Below are 21,415 nucleotides of genomic sequence, written 5' to 3'. Positions count from 1 at the left end.
AGCAGCCAAATAGAGCCAATGCAATCCTAAATTGCATTAACAGAGGGATACAATCAAGATCAAGTGAGGTACTAATACCGCTCTATAAAGCCTTAGTAAGACCACACCTAGAGTACTGCATCCAGTTTTGGTCACCACGCTATAAAAAAAGATGTTGAGACTCTAGAAATAGTGCAGAAAAGAGCAACCATGATGATGAGGGGACTGAAGGATAAAACATACGAAGAACGGTTGCAGGAACTGGGCCTGGCTAGTCTAGTGAAGAGAAAGGGTCGGGGCTCTAGTGGGAGCCCCGACCCTCTGGAATGGATTGCCCACTGAGCTCAGGACAGTCCCCGACCTTCTTTCCTTCTGTCGCGAGCTGAAGACGTGGCTCTTCCGCCAATTAAACTGATCCGTTTGGGGGTGCACTGGTATAATTTTAAATCGTTTTTAATTGGGTTACTGATTTTAATTTGGTATTGTAAATCGCAATAATAAATAAATAAATAAATAAATAAATAAATAAATAAATAAATAAATAAATAAATAAATAAATAAATAAATAAATAAATAAATAAATAAATAAATAAATAAAGGACCAGGGGAGACATGATAGCAGTCTTCCAATATTTGAGGGGCTGCCACAGAGAGAAGGGGGGGTCAAGCTACTTTCTAAAGCACCTGTAGGCCAGACAAGGAATAATGGATGGAAACTGAACAAGGAGAGATTTAACCTGGAAATAAGGAGAAATAAGAAGCCTTCAGAAGTTGTGGGAGCTTCATCGCTGGAGGCTTTCAAGAAGAGGTTGGACTGCCATTTGCCATAAATGGTGTAGGGCACTGATGGCTAACCTTTTTGCCATCGCGTGCCAGGAAGGGGGGGTGGGGGAGGTTCGTGAGCGTGCACGTGCCCACACCCATAATTCTATGTACCCTGCCCTGTGCATGCATGCATGATCCTCCCCTCCCCGCCCCTCACTCCTGGCAAACAATGGCCCGGTAGGCCCATTTTTCTTTCTCACCTGGCTCCAGATCCTCTCTATGCATCTGGGGAGGCCAAAAACAGCCTTCCCCACTCCCTCGGAGGCCCAAAACGGTCCGTTTCCCAACTTCCAGTTGGACAGGAAGTGACATTTTTTTTTGTTGTTCCCAGCCTCCAGAGACTCCTAGAGAGGCTGAGCTGGCGTGCCAGGTGGACATGGCTCCGTGTGCCACCTGTGGCACTCATGTCATAGCTTCGCCATCATGGGTGTAGGGTCTCCTGCTTGGGCAGGGGGTTGGACTAGATGACCTACAAGGTACCTTCCAACTCTGTTAATCTGTTAAAACGTCTGATTCAATTCATAGATAGTTTCAATCCCCCTTTAGGGCTTCTTGCTTCATGCGCTACTATGAATTGTGCTGTGTGAAGTGACCCTCACATTTTAAGATACCCACTGCTCTTCCAATTTTGTTACAGGTGATATTACCTTGGAGACCAAAACAGGGAGCATCACAGTTGGTAAGTTCTTGTTCTCCTTTTCTTGTTCACGCCCTTGTTTTTTTTAATTAAAACACCCCTGCTGAATCGGTTCTATGGATTGAAAATTTGGGCAGCTGTGACTGGACGTCCTTTAATGAATTTGGATTCAACGGTTCGTCTGCGGTGATTTTAGCTCCACGATTGCCAAGTTTTACTACAAGCTCAAGACAGATTGGATGTAATTCACCAGGGCTTTATAGCAGGGTGGCAGTTAAACCCATTGGCAGGAAATAGGTATGTTCATACCTCACGCTAAGCCACCCTGCTGTTTATTTGATTTTTGGGCTCGCATCTTCTGTGAATCCTTTCGTTGTAAGTTTATAAACCATGAATTATGATGTGGCTCAGTGGGTGATAATCCTTCGCTGTGCTCCAAACGAACGGGTTGCTAAGCTTATTACTTCAGCGTCTTCACGGTTCAGATATTTGCAGGGAAATAGTCTAGACCAGTGTTCCTCATATTTGGCAAATTTAAGATGTGTGGATTTCAACTTTGCCTGGGGAATTCTGGGAGCCAAAGTCCATACATCTTAAACTTAACGTAACTTTGAGAAACACTGATCTGATTGTGTTCTGACCTAGGCTTCCTTAGAAATTAAACAGCACAAGCGTAGTCCCGGCAAACCTCTTTAATTCATACTTTAATTACTTTCATTTACAGTCCTCAAGGCTTGATAAACAGTCTTTCAGAGGAAGGTTATCGACACCCACCTATCTCACGTGGAACGCTGCCAGAGAGCTAATTTCCAGACGCAGGGCAAGGCCAAACTTGGCACAGAGTCACAAAAAGAAGTTTCAAATCTTGAATCGGCCAGATGAACTATTTGCTTCTTGCAAAAGCTCACGTCCCTTTCGCTTCTCTTTTATGTCTTATGGGAGGGGCCAATCATCTCCAAGCCTTACTCCCAAGTCGACCCTGTTTCCTTAATTGTTCCTGTCTCCTGGCAGCTCTGCGTATGCGCACACTGGGAACAGGCTCCCGCTGTTCTTCTGCCTCGCTGATGTCGACTCCGGAGACTCCGGAGGCAGCAAAGAACTACCAGATGGCCTTGGCCCCCTCTCTGCCTCTGACTCAGAGCCCTTGTCCGAGCCTTCCCCAGACTCCAGGACTGGCTCACGTTCCTCCCCACTGTCCGAATGTCCTGCCAGCTCTGCTGGCCGCTGGCGGGCCACAACAGGTTGAAAAAAAAATCTGTTGTTGAATGGCCATATCAAATTAAGGTCAGATGACAACCTATGAAAAACTGCCGTTGTTGTTTTAACCATTGAGTTGTGTTATTAATTGTGTGTGTGTGTTAACTTACTTAAACTGAAAGTTCTCAGGCATTTTGGCTTCCCTGTGTATATTTATTTTTAATGCGACGGGTTCCCAGATTAAAATTAAACAGCATCAGAATTCAGTGTGGTCTTATCAAATGATCTAAGCTTGTTAATCAGTTGTCTGTTCTTGTACTTTGGCACTTAGCATAAGTAAGCAATTATTTCTCAGTGGTGTGTTGGCAAGCAAAATAAAATTTATTTTGATAGGGCACTAAGTCAGGGGGTTTCAAACTTTTTCCAGAATGCAGAATTTCTTCCCTAGATCCCGAGGATTTCAGTCAATTAATCCCGTGGAAAAAGGAAGCATCTTGTTTAACAGAATAACGGAGTTGGAAGGGACCTTGGAGGTCCTCTAGACTGCACCCCCTGCTCAAACAGGAGGCCCTATACCATTCTAGACAAATAGCTGTCCAATCTCTTCTTAAAAACCTCCAGGAATGGAGCACCCACAATTTCTAGAGGCAAGTTGTTCCACTGGTTAATTGTTCTCACGGTCAGGAAATTTCTCCTTAGTTCTAAATTGCTTCTCTCCTTGATTACTTTCCACCCATTGCTTCTTCTCCTGCCCTCAGGTGCTTTGGAGCATAGCTTGACTCCCTCTTCTTTGTGGCAGCCCCTGAGATATTGGAAGACTGTTATCATGTTGCCCCTAGTCCTCCTTTTCATTAAATTAGACATACTCAATTCCTGTAACCGTTCCTCATCCAGTCCCCTAATCATCTTTGGTGCCCTTCTCTGCACTCCTTCCAAATATTGAAAGAGAATTAGCATATAGGTTCTACCATCCAAAGGCAGAAACTAAGAGACCTAGAATAATTTAGACCCGGTGTCTGCAACCTGCAGCTCCGGAGCCGCATGTGGCTCTTTGGGCCCTCTGCTATGGCTTCCTGTTGGATGATCCCACCACTGGCTGGCCCTACCCGTCACTCTCCCCTCCCAGTCACTCCTCGCCTGGCCTGAGAAGGTAAGGGCGATGGCAGGGGATGAAGAAGTGGTCGGGGCAGAGACAGAGATATACAGAGAGAAGGGGAGAGAGGGAGAGAGAGAGAGAGAGAGACATAGAGAGATAGAGCGGGGGAGAGGGAGGAGGGGGTAGGGAGGAAGAGAGAGATTTTGAAAGGTTTTTGTGGTTCTCGTTGTTTTTTAGCAACTGGTTTTCTGCCCTAATGACCGGCTGGGTAGGTGTGGCTAGGGAGGTGTCATGTGGCTGGTGAAAGTGAATGTCGAGTTGGCCACGCCCACTGAGGTTTTGTGGCTCCCGGTGTTTTCTTTTCTGTGGGAAATGGATCCAAATGGCTCTTTGAGTGTTTAAGGTTGCAGACCTCTGATCTAGACTCTACCCATTATCTTTTTGGACAGGTAAAATAGCTGTATTTACCTGTCTAAAAAGATGTCCTTGAAACCTCAGGAATTTTAATCTAGGCTGTAGCAACCCAGAGGAAAATAGATTCTTGTTTTGTTTTTAATAAGTCAAAACATTAGTGTGGATTCAACTGGAGGAGAAAATATTGTTAAAACATACACCCGAGACATCACACACGCCGATAATTCAGTCCAGATTGTTTTACCACACACAGGCAATTATTTCCATTTATCCAAAAAATGAATTTATGGTGCTAAGTTTGTCTTGATGCATTTATCTCATTTATTAGTTGCATCTGGTTTTGTCTGAGATATCTACCGAACAATTTCGGGATCTAAAATCTCCTGCTGTTCTTTCTTTTGGGCAGTTACCCTCAAATTGCTCTAATAATGTAAATTAATTTCCAATTAGTTGCCGATTGGTTTGGAAGCAAAAGTGCATTTCTAAAGATCATTCCTTTTCTGTCAAGTCTGTTCTGTCCCCGTACCACACACGCACCCCCACGGACAGCCCGGAGTTAATAAGCCACACGACAAAACTCTTTGAAGATAAAGCTGGCAGCACCCAGTGGCTAGCTGCCAATTCAGACTTTACTCACACAAAACAAAGATTACACTCAAGCATTCTGATAAAACAGGCAGAGTTTCAACAATACAAGGATTAATCCAAATGCAGTCCGATAAAGCAGGCAAAGTCCAGTAACGCAGAGATCATGGATTATTTCCAGTTTTTGCTCGTCACAAACTGAACCGGCCACCACACCCACATTTATACCCTGTGGGGTGTGGTGCAGTGACTCAGCTAATCTCTGGCACACCTTTCCCTCTGCTGCACACGCTTCTCCCTGCGCCTCTGCCGAGGGTCCAGCCAGCACTTATCTTCTTTGTCGCTGTCCACCTGTGGCTGCGGGGACATGCTTGGTTCTGAGCCTATCTTTTGGCCTTCGGTGTCCTCCGGAGGCATTGCCAGAGAGGAGGGTCCTGGAGAGGGAGGCCTTGCCAACTCCTCTCCCTCACTCTCAGAGTCTGCATCTGTCGATAGCCCAGGCTCAGGCAACGGAGCCACAACAAAGTCTTCCTTTTGTGGAGATGCTGTTCCTGAACATCCAGAAAAATGGACTGTTTAATCACAATATCACAACCTCTTTACCTCACTCTGATTCTCCTGTCCTTAAGAAGGTAACTGATAGTCATCTTCTTTTAATGACCCCATAATCCCTTGCGGGGTGGAGTCTGGGCAACTGAATGGAGTTGAGTGTTTACTGGCCGGATGCCCTTCCTGTCACCAATGCAGAGTTTTGTTCAGCAGATATATTCTCATCGTGCCCAGAGAGAGAAATATCTGCCTCTACCTAGGATCAAACTCACAGTCCCCTAATTTTGAGGCAAGAGCACCACCTCCAGGCCACCGCACCACTCAAGAAGGTAACTGATAGTGCTTTAATTAATCAGTTTCCTGAGATCTTGATGAATGTTAGCATCTAAGAGTCTAAATATTACCAATTCTAAATATTTAGAGTCTAAATATTACCAATTAGGAGCCTGAGTGGCGTAGGAGGCTAATGCCTCCTAAGGCAGCATTTAACATCCAGCTGCCTGCAATTACTGTGAGTTCAATTCTCACTAGGCTCAAGGTCGACTCAGCCTTCCATCCTTTCTAAGGTAGGTAAATTGAGGACCCAGTTTGTGGGGGCAATTAGCTGACTTTGTATAAAAATATACAAAAGGATGAAGGCTATTGCTTAACGCACTGTAAGCCGCCCTGAGTCTCCGGAGAAGGGCGGCATATAAATCAAATTAAAAAAAAAAAATTCCAAGAACCAAGGAAGTTTGGATGCCGAGTCTGGGAAACGTTAAATTTAGACACAGATGTCAAAAAGTTGCTTCTCCTTTATATTTGTCTCACAGCATTTTTCCTCTCGCCTGTGGGCCAATTAATCTTGATCTGTTAAAGAGATTTTGAAGTTAGGAAGAAAGCTTGATAGGAGAAAAACTTCACATTCTTTCTGAGGGAGCATTTGTTGAATTTTTCATTGCTGAGGTTTCTCTCCTCCATTCGAATCCAAGCTTATGTTTTGACTTACTAAAAAACAAAACAAGAATCTCTTTTCCTCTGATGATGTGCCCAATTCTTGCAACTGCTCATCATCCAGTCCAGTGGTGGGATTCAAATTTTTTTACTACCGGGTCTGTGGGCGTGCCTTGGTGGGCATGGCAGGGGAAGGATACTGTAAAATCTCCGTTCCCACTCCACTCCAGGGGAAGGATACTGCAAAATCTCCATTCCCTCCACACTCCAGGGGAAGGATGCTGCAAAATCCCCATGGAGTGGGGTGGGAATGAAGATTTTGCAGTATCCTTCCCCTGGAGTGGGTTAGGAATGGAGATTTTGCAGTATCCTTCCCCTGGAGTGGGTTAGGAATGGAGATTTTGCAGTATCCTTCCCCTGCCACACCCACCAAGCCACGTCCACCAAGCCACACCACGCCCACCAAGCTACACTCACAAAACCACTAGTAAAAAAAAAATTGAATTCCACCACTGATTAATAGGTATCTCAACTGAAAGGAGATGATCTTATGTCTACACTGGTGGCTCTTGATAGCTCCATTATAAGAGATCTTAAATCCTATTTGACTGTCCCAACTAAACACATCACAGTTACTCTACAGGAGGGGTGTCCAACCTTGGCAAGACTTGTCGATTTCAACATGGCTTGCCTCAGGAATTCTGGGAGTCCTGCTGTAGAGTAATTGTGATGTGTTTAGTTGGGGCAATCTAATATAATTTAAGATCTCTTACAGTGGAGCTATCAAGAGCCACCAGACTGTTGTGGTCCGCCGGCAGCCTGCGGAGCTGGCAGCGGAGTCAGACAGTGAGGAAGTTGGGGAGGAACATGAGCCAGTCCTGGAGTCTGGGGAAGGTTCGGATGAGGGCTCTGCGTCGGAGGCAGAGAAAGGGCCATCTGGGAGGTATGTGCTGCCTCCGGAGCGTCCAGAGTCAGACCACAGTGAGGCAGAGGAACAGGGAGAGCCTATTCCCAGTGCGCACATGCGCAGAGCTCCTAGAAGGCAAGAACAGTTAAAACAAAAGGGACGACTCAGGAGTAAGGCTTGGCGATGATTGGCCCCTTCCATAAGACTTAAAAGAGGAGCAAAGGCACCTGGGCCTTTGCAGGAAGCAACGTTGTTAATTCTGTGCAGTTTAAAGTCTGAAGCTCTGTTTGATTCTGGACTCCGTGCGGCTTTGCCAATGAGATCTTTGGCAGCGCGTCAAGGGAGATAAAGGTGGGCATTATCAGCCTTATCCCGAAGGACTCTTTACAACTATGTGGGACTCATCTGTCAATGAACAGAATTCATAGCTGTTGCAATGAAAGAGGTTTTGGGGACTACTCGTGTGTTTTACTGACTCAGGAAGCCTAGGTCACAACACAGAGTAGACATGAGATAGTCTCCTTTCAGTTGAGATACCTATTAATTCATGTGCAGGAACATGCTGTCTCCTTGGCAACAACCTGAAACTGGTTACAACGATCTTTTTCCAGGATATCTACAAGCTTGAGGATTCCTTGGTGGTCTCCCATCCTAGTTCTAAAAAACTTACTGAAACCTTGGTAGATCTTCCAACGAACAGCACCAGTCACTTTTGCAGAGGTTTCCTAAGTTGAACCAAGCACAGGCCTTCATGGGAGCTCCCAGAGGATCCACAAGTCTCAGATTAGCAACTCTTTCCCCTCCTCCTCCTCCTCCTCCTCCGCCTTTCCTTATTTGTTAGAAGCCAGCCACAATTTCTTACAGCATGTCAACATCAGACGGGCTCTGTTGGAAACCGAATTGTGGATTGTTGGGAATTGTATGTCCCCCCCCCACCCCGGTCCTGGAATTCCATGTGTTTCAGTCTGCTGACTTCACTGCTGTGGTTTTAAATTCTGTCCGTGCAACTTTTTCCAAGACTGATTAAAGTCAGATGGCTCGCTATTCAGTAAAATAGCTGGCAGGGCCAAAATGATGTAATCCAGAGGTAGGTTCTTGCCAAGATCTGGCTTCTTTCCCCCTCCTTTCAGCCACTGGCCAACTTTTGTGAACCCCCGAAATGTTTTCACCTCCTCGGTACAAAAGACAGATCACTCATCCCAGCAGAAACAGAACCGAAGCCTTAAGCATCCAGAGAATTTTAGAAAAAAGCAACCCCATACGCACGTGCACAGAGATATATATCTCTATGCACGAGATTGTATTAGGAGATATATATATCTCCTAATATATAATATATATATATACAAATCAGGATGTGCATTTGCAGACACACATATATGTGTATGCAAATGCACATCCTGGTTTGTATTAGGATCCTTACGCATACGGTCTCTCTTAAGCGACAGATAAAAATCTGCAACCCTGTTAGATCTCGGATGCATCGGTCCTGGACATCCTTTGGAAGTCCTTGCTCAAAACTTTGGTAGATTCTGAATGTCCTTGGCCCAGTGACCATCGCTTGGCCTCAATGCTTCTTCTGAAATATGTTCAAAAAAAGTCTTCTGAAACATAGAGACAGGCAAACCAACAGAGGTGCAAAAGCAAAATGCCAAATTCTGACTTTCCAGATGAGAGAATCCCCAAAACTAGCTCAAAAATAAGTGTGTGTGAGAGAGAGAGAAAGGTGGGGGGAGGGGGGGAGGGAGAAGAGAGAGAGAATAGGAATAGGAATAGGAATAGGAATAGGAATAGGAATAGGAATAGGAATAGGAATAGGAATAGAATAGAATAGAATAGAATAGAATAGAATAGAATAGAATAGAATAGAATAGAATAGAATAGAAAATATGGAGTGGAGTGGAGTGGAGTGGAGTGGAGTGGAAGGGAAGGGAAGAGAAGAGAAGAGAAGAGAAGAGAAGAGAAGAGAAGAGAAGAGAAGAGAAGAGAAGAGAAGAGAAGAGAAGAGAAGAGAAGCTGGAAGGGACCTTGGAGGTCTTCTAGTCCAACCCCCTGCTCTAGCAGGAGAACCTATACCATTTCAGACAAGTGACTGTCCAGTCTCTTCTTAAAAACCTCCGGTGATGGTGCACCCACAACTTCTGAAGGCAAGACATTCCAATGGTTAATTGTCCTCACCGTTAGGAAGTTTCTCCTTAATTCCAGGTTGCTTCTCTCCTTGATTAGTTTCCATCCATGGTTTCTTGTCTTGCCCTCTGGTGCTTTGGAGAATAAGTTGACCCCCTCTTCTTTGTGGCAACCTCTCAAATACTAGAAGACTGCTATCATGTTGCCCCTGGTCCTTCTTTTCTCTAGACTAGCCAAACCCAAATCCGGCAACCGTTCTTTGTATGTTTTAGTCTCCAGGCCTTTAATCATCTTAGCTGCTCTTCTCTGCAACTAAGAGAAAGAGAGAGAACACTGTGGATTTTTCCTTGAATATTTCCCAGTAAAGATTTCCAGCATATCTCCATCGTGTGAGAGCGTCCTCTGTGTCTCCATCCAGAAATTCTTTTCTTCCTAGAGCTAGGTAGCTATAGAGCAAGTAAACCAGGTTCAGAGGTGGTATTCAGCCGGTTCGGACCAGTTCACACAAACCGGTAGCGGAAATCATAGGTGGGCCTGCCCACCTGCCCCAGCTTGATGCTGTCCTATTTTAGGCATGTTTTTGAGTCCGGGCGCATGCGTGAAAGGTGCATCCACCCGCGAGCAAAGCACATGCGCGGAAGGCCGAGCGCGCGGACTCACATTTTCTGTGCTGGGTGAAATTAAATTATGTGAATCCCACTTCTGACCAGGTTGTAAGGATTCATTCATCCATCCATCCATCCATCCATCCATCCATCCATCCATTCATTCAGTTATGTAGGATGGAGCCGGCTTGCTTTAATGGAAATTGACAGGAGAAAAAGCTCAGTAGCAAACATTCGCCCTTTATAGCCGTGTAATCAAACTAGGTTTTAAGGGACTAGTAGTAATTCCCAGAATTTATTAATTCATGCTGTGGGTCAACAAGAAATCCAGTGCTGACTCTAATAGTCCTCGTTGCCAGAATTGTTTTATTCAGCAGAAAAGTGAGTTTAGTTATAAAGAGGAGAGAGAGAGAGATGTAAGAAACAAACAAAAAAGTCCAGGTTCTTTTTGCCAAAAGTTTGCTAGATTGTGGTCATAACTTTATTCAATGTTCTCCTAATTGAATTCTGCGCTGCGCTGTGCTTGCACCCATCCCAACAGTTGGCAAAGCGGAGAGAAATGGAAATAATTATAACCATCGAAGTGGACTTTTTTGCCATTATTCTGAGACTGTCCAGTTCTCTCCAGCCTCCTTGTTTTTTCAGTAGGTTTCAGTTCTTTGGCATATTTTTGATTTTTTTTTTTTGCTTCTCAACATAAGCCTGTTAGGCTATCTCTCTTTAATATATTTCTATGCCATGATGCAATGATAGAAAATTTCTAGATCTTAATTAAATGTAATCCCTTTTAAGAGGTATAGGACCAATGTGTTGTAATTTCCCCATTCTCTTTTGTTGTAGTTCGTTGCGCAGTCAGCCAAATGGATTTGACAGTTATGTCCACCTATCATGTCCTTCCCAAGGCCCTGGGATAGGCATGCTTATATATGTATTCTCAGGTTCTAACAGGTTCTGGAGAACTGGTAGCGGAAATTTTGAGTAGTTCGGAGAACCGGTAGCGGAAAATTTGAGTAGTTTGGAAAACTGGAAAATACCACCTCTGGCTGGTCCCAGAGTGGGGTGGGAATGAGGATTTTGCAATATCCTCCCAGGAGTGGGGTGGGAATGGAGATTTTGCAGTATCCTTCCCCTGGAGTGGGGTGGAAATGGAGACTTTGCAGTATCCTTCCCCTGCCACACCCAACAAGCCACACCATGCCCACTAAACCACGCCCACAGAACCGGTAGTAAAAAAAAATTGAATTTCATCACTGATACACACATACATATACATAATTGGGAGGTTATGTATATTCAATTATGTAGTTCAATCCTAGGCAGTGGCAGATGTTTCCCTATCAAGGCACCAAGAGAAAATATATGCTGCGAACTCCACACAGGCATCAGGAAGGGCATCCGGCCAGTAAATTCTCAGCTCCATTCAGTCACCTCAACCCCACCCCAATAAAGGGGATTACAGGATTGTAAAAAGAAAAAAAAATGTATAAGTGTGTGTGTGTGTATGATTCTAGCCATTGTCTATCCCCTCCAGGATGAAGGCTTCTCCCGCATGTTTCCAACCGATAAGGTCTTGAGTTTTCTTTTGCCGATTGGGCCCGCCATACTTGCTGATGTCGTATACGTAAATGAAAGTATACGATATCATCAAGAGAATAAAAAGAATTGAAATGGAAATGGGCCGATCACATAGCAAAGAAGTTTATTTCTTTATTTATTTATCATATTTCTGTGCCGCCCACTCTCCCGAGGACTCTGGGCAGCTTACAACAATCGACAGTATACTAAATAGCATATTGCCCCCAACAATCTGGGTCCTCATTTTACCCACCTTGGAAGGATGGAAGGCTGAGTCAACCTTGAGCCGGTGAGATTTGATCTGCTGATCTGCTGAACTAGCAGTCAGCTGAAGCAGCTGCAGTACAGCACTCTAACCACTGCGCCACCTCGGCTCATTAAAGTGATAGCCAAGGCAGTCATAGAATGGATCCCACTTGATCAAAAGCGCCCACGAAAGAGACCTAAAACAAAATGGATGGACTTTTGTTATAAAACATAAAGCTGAAGAAAACAAAGAGTTCTCATCAGATGCTCCATATCCCCAAAAATTATCTGATCAAAATTGTCTTTTCCCTCTTCTGTGCTAGTTGAAATCTCTCGTAAGCACTGCATAATTTATCATAGCCATCTATGTCTTTAAAAACCACTAATCTCGCTATATTCCTGCCCCCCCCCCGCGAACTATCAATCACATGGCTCACCATAAAGCTCTCAGTTGTTGAACCTTGTGATCCCTGTGGTCTTCCGGGTGTGATTCAAGGTGTTAGTCACCATCTTTAAAGCGCTCCATGGCATAGGACCCGGGTGCCTTCGAGACCGTCTTCTGCCACCAATAGCCTCCCACCGGCCAGTTCGCTCCCACAGAGAGGGTCTCCTCAGGGTGCCATCGGCCAAGTTATGCCGGCTGGCGACACCCAGGGGGAGAGCCTTCTCTGTGGGAGCCCCAGCCCTGTGGAATGAACTGCCCCCGGAAGTGCGTAAGATCTCCGACCTCCGGGTATTTCGCTGTGCACTCAAGACCCTGTTGTTCCGCTATCAACATAATAATTTTAAATTGGGTGTTTTAAATTTCTGGGGTTTTAAATTGAGCCAAATTATTTAATAATTTTAAATTATTTTAATTTGATGTTTGTCTTGTGCTTTTAATAGGCTGTACACCACCCTGAGTCCTTCGGGAGAAGGCCGGTATAGAAATAAAATTATTCTTATTCTTATTCTTCTTATTTTTGTGTCACTGTGTCCTTGTGGATACAGTCCAACTTAAATTGGCAGGTGCAACTGATCCCTCTAAAAGCTCTGGAATAAGAGATGGAATAACTAAAGCCTAACTGATTAAAGTGGGACTAATTAATATTGTGCTAGATCAGTGTTTCTTAAACATTTTTCTCTCAGGATCCCTTCCCACTTTTCATAATTACGGAGGATCCCAAAATACATTTTTGTTTGTTTGTTTGGGCTGTACTTATCAATATTTACCATATTAAAAATTAAAATTGATGCACTTGGTGCCACTTCCGGAGCCTGGGTAGACCGTTTTTGTCTCCCGGAGGCTCAAGAAAAGACTCCGGAGCCCGGAGAGGGCACAAACACCCCACCCACCCCTGCTGTGGTGCAGGAGGCCAACTAGGCCATATTTACCATGCCATGCCCACCCAGCAACCGGGGAGAGAACCCCTTGCTAAAATTTTTGAAGCCCACCCCTGGTTCTCCTCACGCATACAGTTTCAGTGTTTTTGCTCATATTGTCACTCCAATCCAAATTCTTGTGTATTACAGCAGCTGGAGCTTCAGTTTCTCCTTAAAAGAGCTAAAATCTAATTAATTAATGGTTCATTAGGAAAGAAAGGGCCCAGCTTCCTCGAATAATGTGGAGGCGATCGCATGTCCAAGTCTATTTCCGTTCGTATCTTATGCCAGTGTTTCTCAACCATGGCAACTTGAAAAATGTGTGCGGACTTCAACTCCCAGAATTCCCCAGCCGGTCATGCCGACTGGGGAATTCTGGGTCTTGGAGCCAACACATCTTCAAGCTGCCAAGGTTGAAAAACTCCAACCTACAGTATTGCATTCATGAAGTCCTTGAAGTCATTCTTGGCAAGAGGAATAAATCCAGAAAGGATATTTTCCATCCCATCCTTCTCCTGGGATATTTTGCTTTTTCCTTTCTTAATTATGATTCTTTAACTTTCTGTTTGGGAGATGTTCTAGCTGGCAGATTTAGGGAAGGCTCCTAAACTCTATATTTTTGTTTTTTTCTTAAGAAGATTCAAGACGGAAACACCCTATTAATTTGCGAACTGGGAACACGTCTTTCATATTTTACTGACTAAATCTGTGATTTATCATCCCCAGGGGTTATTTCCAAGCTAAGCAACAGTCATCTTCAGCCAGGGGCCTGTTCTTCGGTTAGGCAGAAGGGAGCAGCTGACTCCAAAAGCAGATTATGGAGTGCCATAAAGGAGAGGAGGAAGACCATCCGACTTCCCTGAAATAGTCTACTAAACTCAGAATAATGGAAGGGACCTTAGAGGTCTTCTAGTCCAACCCCCTGCCCAGGCAGGAAACCCTATACCATTTCAGACAAATGGTTATCCAACATCTTCTTAAAAACTTCCAGTGTTGGAGCATTCACAACTCTAGAGGCAAGTTGTTCCACCGATGAATTGTTCTAACTGCCAGGAAATTTCTCCTTAGTTCTAGGTTGCTTCTCTCCTTGATTAGTTTCCATCCATCGATTCTTGTCCTGCTTTCAGGTGCTTTGGAGAATAGCTTGACTCCCTCTTCTTTGTGGCAGCCCCTGAGATAATGGAAGACTGCTATCATGTCTCCCCTGGTCCTTCTTTTCATTAAACTAGAGATACCCAGTTCCTGCAACCGTTCTTCATATGTTTTAGCCTCCAGTCCCCTAATCATCTTTGTTGCTCTTCTCTGCACTCTTTCTAGAGTCTCAACATCTTTTTTACATTGTGATGACCAAAACTGGATGCCTTATTCCAAGTGTGGCCTTACCAAGGCATTATAAAGTGGTATTAACACTTCACGTGATCTTGATTTTACCCCTCTGTTTATGCAACCTAGAACTGTGTTGGCTTTTTTGGCAGCTGCTGCACACGGCTGGCTCATATTTAAGCGGTTGTCCACTAAGTCCTTCTTTTCATTAAACTAGACACACCCAATTCCTGCAATTGTTCTTCGTACTGTAAGGTCCAGCTATATGCTTAAGCTCTCAGTGAACCAAAAAGAAAGAGTTAAACGGAGGCTTGAATAAGAATCAACATTTAATCTTTGATCAAAGACAAAAGACTGGGTAAAACCATTCCAAACACATACAAAGAGATATGTATATGGGAGGGTTCACACCTTCAGAGAAGATGTAACCACTTTTTATATCTTTAAAGCACCAGTTAGGTACTCAACTCTGGCCCCTAATTTATGTTTGTGTATTCTTTGTTGCCCTGCAAAGGAATCTAAACTTCCAATTAGTCTTATCTTAAGCATTTCTTTGTTTACTTAATTGGCCACTTAGCCCCTGGCTCTGGAAGACAAGATCTTATCCAGATCAAACATAAATTAGGGCTGAGGTGTAAATTATCCCTTTGTTGATGGTTGTAGTTTCAACAGAGATACGTACCATGCTTTTAGATGGCACAGAAAGAGATTGATATGAGTTCAGGTCAAATGGCAGGGACATACGTTTGACAAATACCAGGTACATTTCAGAGGCCTAATGACAATATGTTTGTAACAGGAGATACAAATAGAAAGGAATAATATATGTGATACAAAGGAACCTAATGATTACAGAATAACAAGCTTTTACTAAATCTAGTATATCAGTATTTTATATTCTATCTTTATTATTGTTTCTCTATAGTACATTTAGCCTCTAATCCAGGGATGTCAAACTCAAGGCCAGATGCGACCTGCGGGGTGCTTAAATCTGGCCCGCGGGGCCGGCCTGGAAATATCAAAGGACCTGCCCACGGTACCTCTGCCGGCTAAAACGAGCCGCATGCGACCCCCCCCATGGCCTATTTTCAGCCAGCAGAGTGCTGCTGGAGGCCAGAGAGGCTGAAAACGGCCCATTTTCGGCCCGTTTTTGGCCATCAGAGTGCTGCAAGAGGCCATGGAGGGCAAAAATGAGGCATGGGGGAGCCATGTGTGGCCCCCGCACCCTATTTTGGCTGGTAAAGTGCTGCAGGAGGCCATTCAGGCCGAAAATGGGGCAGAGGGAGCCACAGGCGGCCCCCGGAGCCCCGTTTTGGCCAGCAGGATCCTGCAGGAGGCATCCGTCCTGTCTCCCCCACCCCCCAGCTCATGGAGGAGAACTACAATGCTGATCCGGCCCGCGAAGAAATCCAGTTTGACACCCCTGCTCTAAAATCGTCTTTTTTGCTCTTCTCCGAACTCTTTCTAGAGTCTCAACATCTGTTGTTTTTTTTTTATATCGTGGCGACCAAAACTGGACACACTATTCCAAGTGTGGTCTTACTCAGAGTCCACAAGGACACGTCTCCATCAATAGAGTTGAAGCGGATTCGCTTCTGCTCCTGGTTCTCTCCTGTCTTTCGCAGATACCGGACGAAATGTTCCATCAGCCTCGAGAATCAAAATAGTTGTTGCGACCCGCATTCCCATCTCCTTTCTCAAATGTCACCAAAATCCCTTTGGGTTTGGTGAGAAGGAAGCTGAGATTGAAGCTGTCGTTACTAATGCTGATTCATGGCTGTATTTTTCCAGAAACCAGACGCTATATTTTGCCCCTCCTATTTTGTTCTTCTTCTTCTTCTTCTTGGTCCTCCTTTTCTTTTTCTTTCTTTCTTTCTTTTTTTTTGTATAGGGGTTGGAAAAGAAAATTTGGCCATATCTGTCATCCGAGAGCTTAGTTAAACGACAAGCTGTACGCTAATTCCCTTGAGATTAATAGAGCTCCTGTATGGCCCAAAAGTTTGAATCTACTTTAATCCAGCTTTTATTGCAGTTTCTAGTAGTAACTAGCACAATCCTGGGCTTCAAAAATTTTAGCAAGGAGTTGTCTGCCCGGTTGCTGGGTAGGCGTGGCCATGGTGGGCGTGGCCTAGTTGGCCTCCTGCGCCACAGAAGGGGAGGTCTTTATGCCCTCCCCGGGCTCCAGAGGCTTTTCTCAAGCCTCCGGGAGGGCGAAAATGGCCTCCCCAGGCTTCGGTAGGCTCTCTGGAGGCCGGAAATGGGCCCGTTTCCAGCCTTCCTGAACTTCCGGTAGGCCCGTTTTTCGCCCTCCCCGAGCCTCTGCGCATGCCCTGCACTTACCTGCGTTCAAAATGGGCTGTGTGGGGATTCCTGGGAGGGGAGGGGCGTAGTGGGCAGGGCCAGCCAGAAGTGGGGGTTCGGGGGTTCTCCAAACTGCACAGAATCTTAGCTAGAGGTTCTCCCGAACCCTTGAGAACCCCCAGCAGCCCCACCCCCGGCACAATCTTTTGCAAAACAAAACAGAAAGAAGGTAAAAAATCACCCTTTCTAGCCCAGATGCATTTTTATTTTGATGAAGAACAGCTTTTCAAAAACCTATTGAAACATTTATGCAATTCAGATGACGTACAAGTATTCCTTGCTTTACAGCCGTTTGTTTAGTGACCGTTCAAAGTCAGAGCACCACTGAAAAAAAAATGATTCATGACGACTGTTTTCACACTTTTGTGAGTCCTGGGAGCATCCCCAGGGTCACGTGATCAAAAATTCAGCCGCTTGGCAACTGACTCGTATTTATGACAGGCGCAGTGTCCAGGGATCATGGGATCCTCTTCTGACAAACAAAGCCAATGGGGAGGCCAGATTCACTTAACGACGGTGTTACTAACTTAATAACTCCAGCCACTCTTTAACAACTATAGCAAGAAAGACAGTAAAATAGGGCAAAGCTCACTTAACAAATGTCTCACTTAGCAACAGAAATTTTGGGCTCAATTCTACTCGTGTTTGCTCATTCCATAAATGGAGAAAATTGTGAAAAAACTACTAACTGCTCATCAGAAGGATGAAAAATTGGGATCATTGGACTTTTTTCTGGTTTCTTACTAATACAGATAGTCCTCGACTTACGACTACAATTGAGCCCAAAATTTCTGTTGTTAAGCCAGACATTTGTTAAGTGAATTTTGCCCCATTTTACGACCTTTCTTGCCTCAGATGTTAAGTGAATCACTACAGGTGATAAGTTAGTAACATGGTTGTTAAGTGAATCTGGCTTCCCCATGGACTTTGCTTGTCAGAAGGTCGCAAAAGGGATCACATGACCCCAGGACACTGAAACCGTCATAAATATGAATCAGTTGCCAAGCATCTGAATTTTGATCACATGACCACGGGGTTGCTGGAATGATTAATCAATCAATGCTCAGTGATTGATTAATGAAGAATAATAAAATAACTTCATCCAGTTTTCGTTACCATATTATTAAAAAAGATGTAGAGACTCTGGAAAGAGTGCAGAAAAGAGCAACAAAGATGATTGGGGGTCTAGAGGCTGACACATTTGTTGTGGTCCGCCAGCAACCTGCGGATCTAGCAGCGGAATCAGACAGCGATGAGGCTGAGGAAGAACATGGGCCAGTCCTGGAGGCTGGGGAAGGCCCAGATGAGGGCTCTGCGTCGGAGGCAGAGACGGGGCCAGGGCCATCGGGGAGTGATGTGTGGACTCCGGAGCCTCCAGACGCTGACAGTAGAGAGGCAGAGGAACAGGAGGAGCCTGTTCCTAGTGCACGTATGAGAAGAGCTGCCAGAAGGCAAGAGCAGCTAAAGCAGAGAGGACGACTCGGGAGTAAGGCCAAGAGATGATTGGCCTCCCATAAGGCTTAAAAGACCAGCAACGGTTCTTGGCCACTTTGCCGGAAAACAACGTTGAGAGAATTGCTTCTTGTTTTGCTGTATTTATTTCATGTCGGCGTCTTCTGCTTCTGAACTTTTGCCAAGAAAAGCCTTTGGCAGTTTGCCTAATTATACCAAGGTTGGTGATAAACTGAGGAATGGTGTTTTGAAGAATTTGCTTTAATTTAGTTTGGACTACGCTGAGAATGAGTTAATTCTCAGCTGTTCTAATAAAGTCTGTTTGTTTTTGAACTGTTTGTGTTTAATACTAAGTACTTGGGCCTGGGTCACAACAACATTGTCCAGAGAAGGAAGAATAAATCCAGACCATAGAATAAATCCACAAGAGGTATAACGTGGAACAATGACAGAATAATGACTACGTTTCAAATAACAGTGGATTTAATATGTATATTAATATCATATGCATAATGTCAACTCTCAAAGCATCCCTGACCTGCTCTTGAGTTGCCATAGGCCGGGGGCGATGGGAAACCGGCAAAATGGCACAGCAGCCAAAGGCAGATACACATTCTATGCTGATCTCTCTCAAGGCTGTATCCCAGGATTAGCTACAGCAGCTGAAGGGGAGTGACCTCTACAACCTGCAAAATTGCTCTGTTGGCGAATGTGATTGATGACATACCCTGGGGGGAGGGAGGAAACAGGGTCATAATTTGAGCATAAATTACGTAGGGTCAGAGCTGGCTTCACTTGGGAACATGCCAACATGAAGCTCCTAATAAATAACCGGATTTCTTTTGAAGCTTGGCTCGAGACTCATGATTTAATTACGGCATCCGTTGGAACCCTGACACAATGAACAGTTTCAGGAATTTGGTTTGTCTCATCTAGTGAAAAGAAGGAGTAGGGATGACATGATAGCAGTCTTCCAATATTTGAGGAGTTGCCCCAAAGAAGAGGGACTCAACCTATTCTCCAAAGCATCAGAAGGCAGGACAAGAAGCAGTTACTGTCCAGTTGTTCCTGCTTTCTTGAAAGAGAAAAAAAAAATATATATTTCAAGTCTACATCAAGACGACTGAACATTTTGAGAGCTAAGCTTGGTTACCTTCACTGAATATTTGCAGATGTGCTCGTTCTTGCTTGATGCTTACTGAGTCTCAAACTATCTATTAAAGTTTAAATATAGAAAGAACACGCTGTCCTTTTGCCTATTTCCAAACAAAAACTTTCAGGATGTTGTTTTTTTTTTCCTCAAGAGCAAAAAAATTCTAAGGCACTTAGAATGAGCTACACAAAATACACCAATGAATTAATCGACGTTTGCAGAGAGCTGAGTGCTTTTCTGGTTTTTTTTTTTATTATTATTTCAGATTCTTCTGAAGGATCTTTAAAAGCCTTTACGTATCGAGGAGAGATAAATGCCTACATTCTTCGTCAAACCGGAGAAGTAAACCTGGTTTCTCAGGAAGGTTAGTGAGTTAAATAATTTTAAATTTTGGTTTGGGGATTTCTGGGCTATCCTGAAGAGCAATTTTCCCGCTTAAGATGCCCCCCCCGCCCCCTGTGATCAGGAGAATAAAAATACCGTATTTTTGGGGAGTATAAGACTCACTGGAGTATAAGACGCACTTTAGTTTTTGGGGAGGAAAATAAAAATTTCTGCCTCTGCCTACCAGGTATTCATCTGGCTAGCGTCCTTAGCCCCCTACATTAGTTTGCTGGTTGTGAGTGCGCCCTCATTGGGGCTGAAAAACAGCTTCAAAAGCACAGCTGATTGTTGGAGGGAGCTCCAGTGAGTAAAGCAGGCGAAGCGCAGAAGCGGTAAGACAAGGCAGCAGCTGTTCCGGGTTGCCATTTTGGGCTCTGCACCTCACGTTTTCAGCCTCCAAATGCTCCGGTTTGAGAGCCATTCAAGGCTGCGGGGATTGCCAAAGCACATCAGTGCCGATTGGCGCCCAAAAACATGATGTGCAGAGGCCAAAAACGGGACATGCGAAGGCCTAAAATGCAATGCGGAGGCCAAAAACGGGACATGTGTAGGCCTAAAATGTGATGCGCAGAGGCCAAAAACGGGACTTGCGGAGGCCTAAAATGCGATGCAGAGGCCAAAAACGGGACATGCGGAGGCCTAAAATGTGATGCGCAGAGGCCAAAAACGGGACTTGCGGAGGCCTAAAATGCAATGCGCAGAAGCCAAAAACGCGATGCGTGGAGGCGACAATCGGCGGCAATCCCCGCAGCCTTGAACGGCTCTCAAACGGAACATTTGGAGGCTGAAAATGCCAGGCATGGAGCCAAAAAACGCAAGCCATTGTCTGTGGCAATCTCTGCAGTCAGGAAGAGGACACCCAGAGGCCGAAGGGTGGGGGCCGGAGGGTAGGCGGGGCTACATTTGGAGTATAAGACACACCCAAATTTTCAGCCTCTTTTAGGGGGTGGGGAAGTGTGTCTTATACTCCGAAAAATACGGTAATTAAGAATATTGAGCAAGTCCAGAGATAGGATAGGCAACAAAAATGGTGCAAGATCTGAGGGACAGAATGTATCAGGAGAGATTGAGGAAACTGAATACATACAGTCTGGAGGACAGATGGGATACGGGAGACAGGATTGAAACCTTTAAATATATTAAGGGTGTGAATAATGTTCTAGAACAGGGGTATCAACAGAGGTGTCCTCTGGCCTGCAGGGTGCTTAGATCTGTCCCGCGGGGCTGCCCTGGAAACAGTGAAGGACCAGCCCGCGGTGCTTCTGCCGAAAAAAATGGAGTTCGGGAGGGCTGCGTACACTCCCCCCACCCCCCCGAGCTCTGTTTTCACTGGCAGAGGGTTGCAGGAGGCTATCACAGCCGGAAACAGAGCTCACAAGAGCCGCGCGCGGCCCCTAAGCTCCGTTTTCACTGGCAGAAGGTTGCAGGAGGCTGTCACAGCTGGAAACAGAGCTCACAAGAGCCGCGCGTTGCCCCCTGAGCACCCTTTTCACCGGCAGAGGGTTGCAGGAGGCCGTCACAGCCGGAAACAGAGCTTGCAAGAGCCGCGTGCGGCCCCCTGAGCTCCATTTTCACCGGCAGAGGGTTGCAGGAGGCCGTCACAGCTGGAAACAGAGCTCACAAGAGCCGCGCGCGGCCTCCCGAGCTCCGTTTACACTGGCAGAGGATTGCAGGAGGCTGTCGCAGCCAAAAACGGAGCTTGGGA

The 21,415-nt window shown here is 45.1% G+C and overlaps 1 protein-coding gene across 1 annotated transcript in view; it reads left to right on the top strand.

Annotated features, from left to right (window-relative positions):
• The window catches only part of FAM185A (family with sequence similarity 185 member A), a 66,010-nt gene that overhangs the window by 27,490 nt on the left and 17,105 nt on the right, over positions 1–21,415 (top strand). The window contains exons 5-6 of the mRNA XM_070947374.1: positions 1,442–1,483; positions 19,592–19,690. Of these exons, the coding sequence (XP_070803475.1) occupies positions 1,442–1,483; positions 19,592–19,690 (141 nt within the window). The remainder of the gene's footprint in view (positions 1–1,441; positions 1,484–19,591; positions 19,691–21,415) is intronic.

This window comes from Pituophis catenifer, unplaced genomic scaffold (genome assembly GCF_029215685.1).
Source record: "Pituophis catenifer annectens isolate HBS135680 unplaced genomic scaffold, rPitCat1.0.hap2 SCAF_7, whole genome shotgun sequence".
NCBI classification, from domain to species: Eukaryota; Metazoa; Chordata; class Lepidosauria; order Squamata; family Colubridae; genus Pituophis; species Pituophis catenifer.
This window is presented reverse-complemented; position numbering and strand designations above follow the sequence as displayed.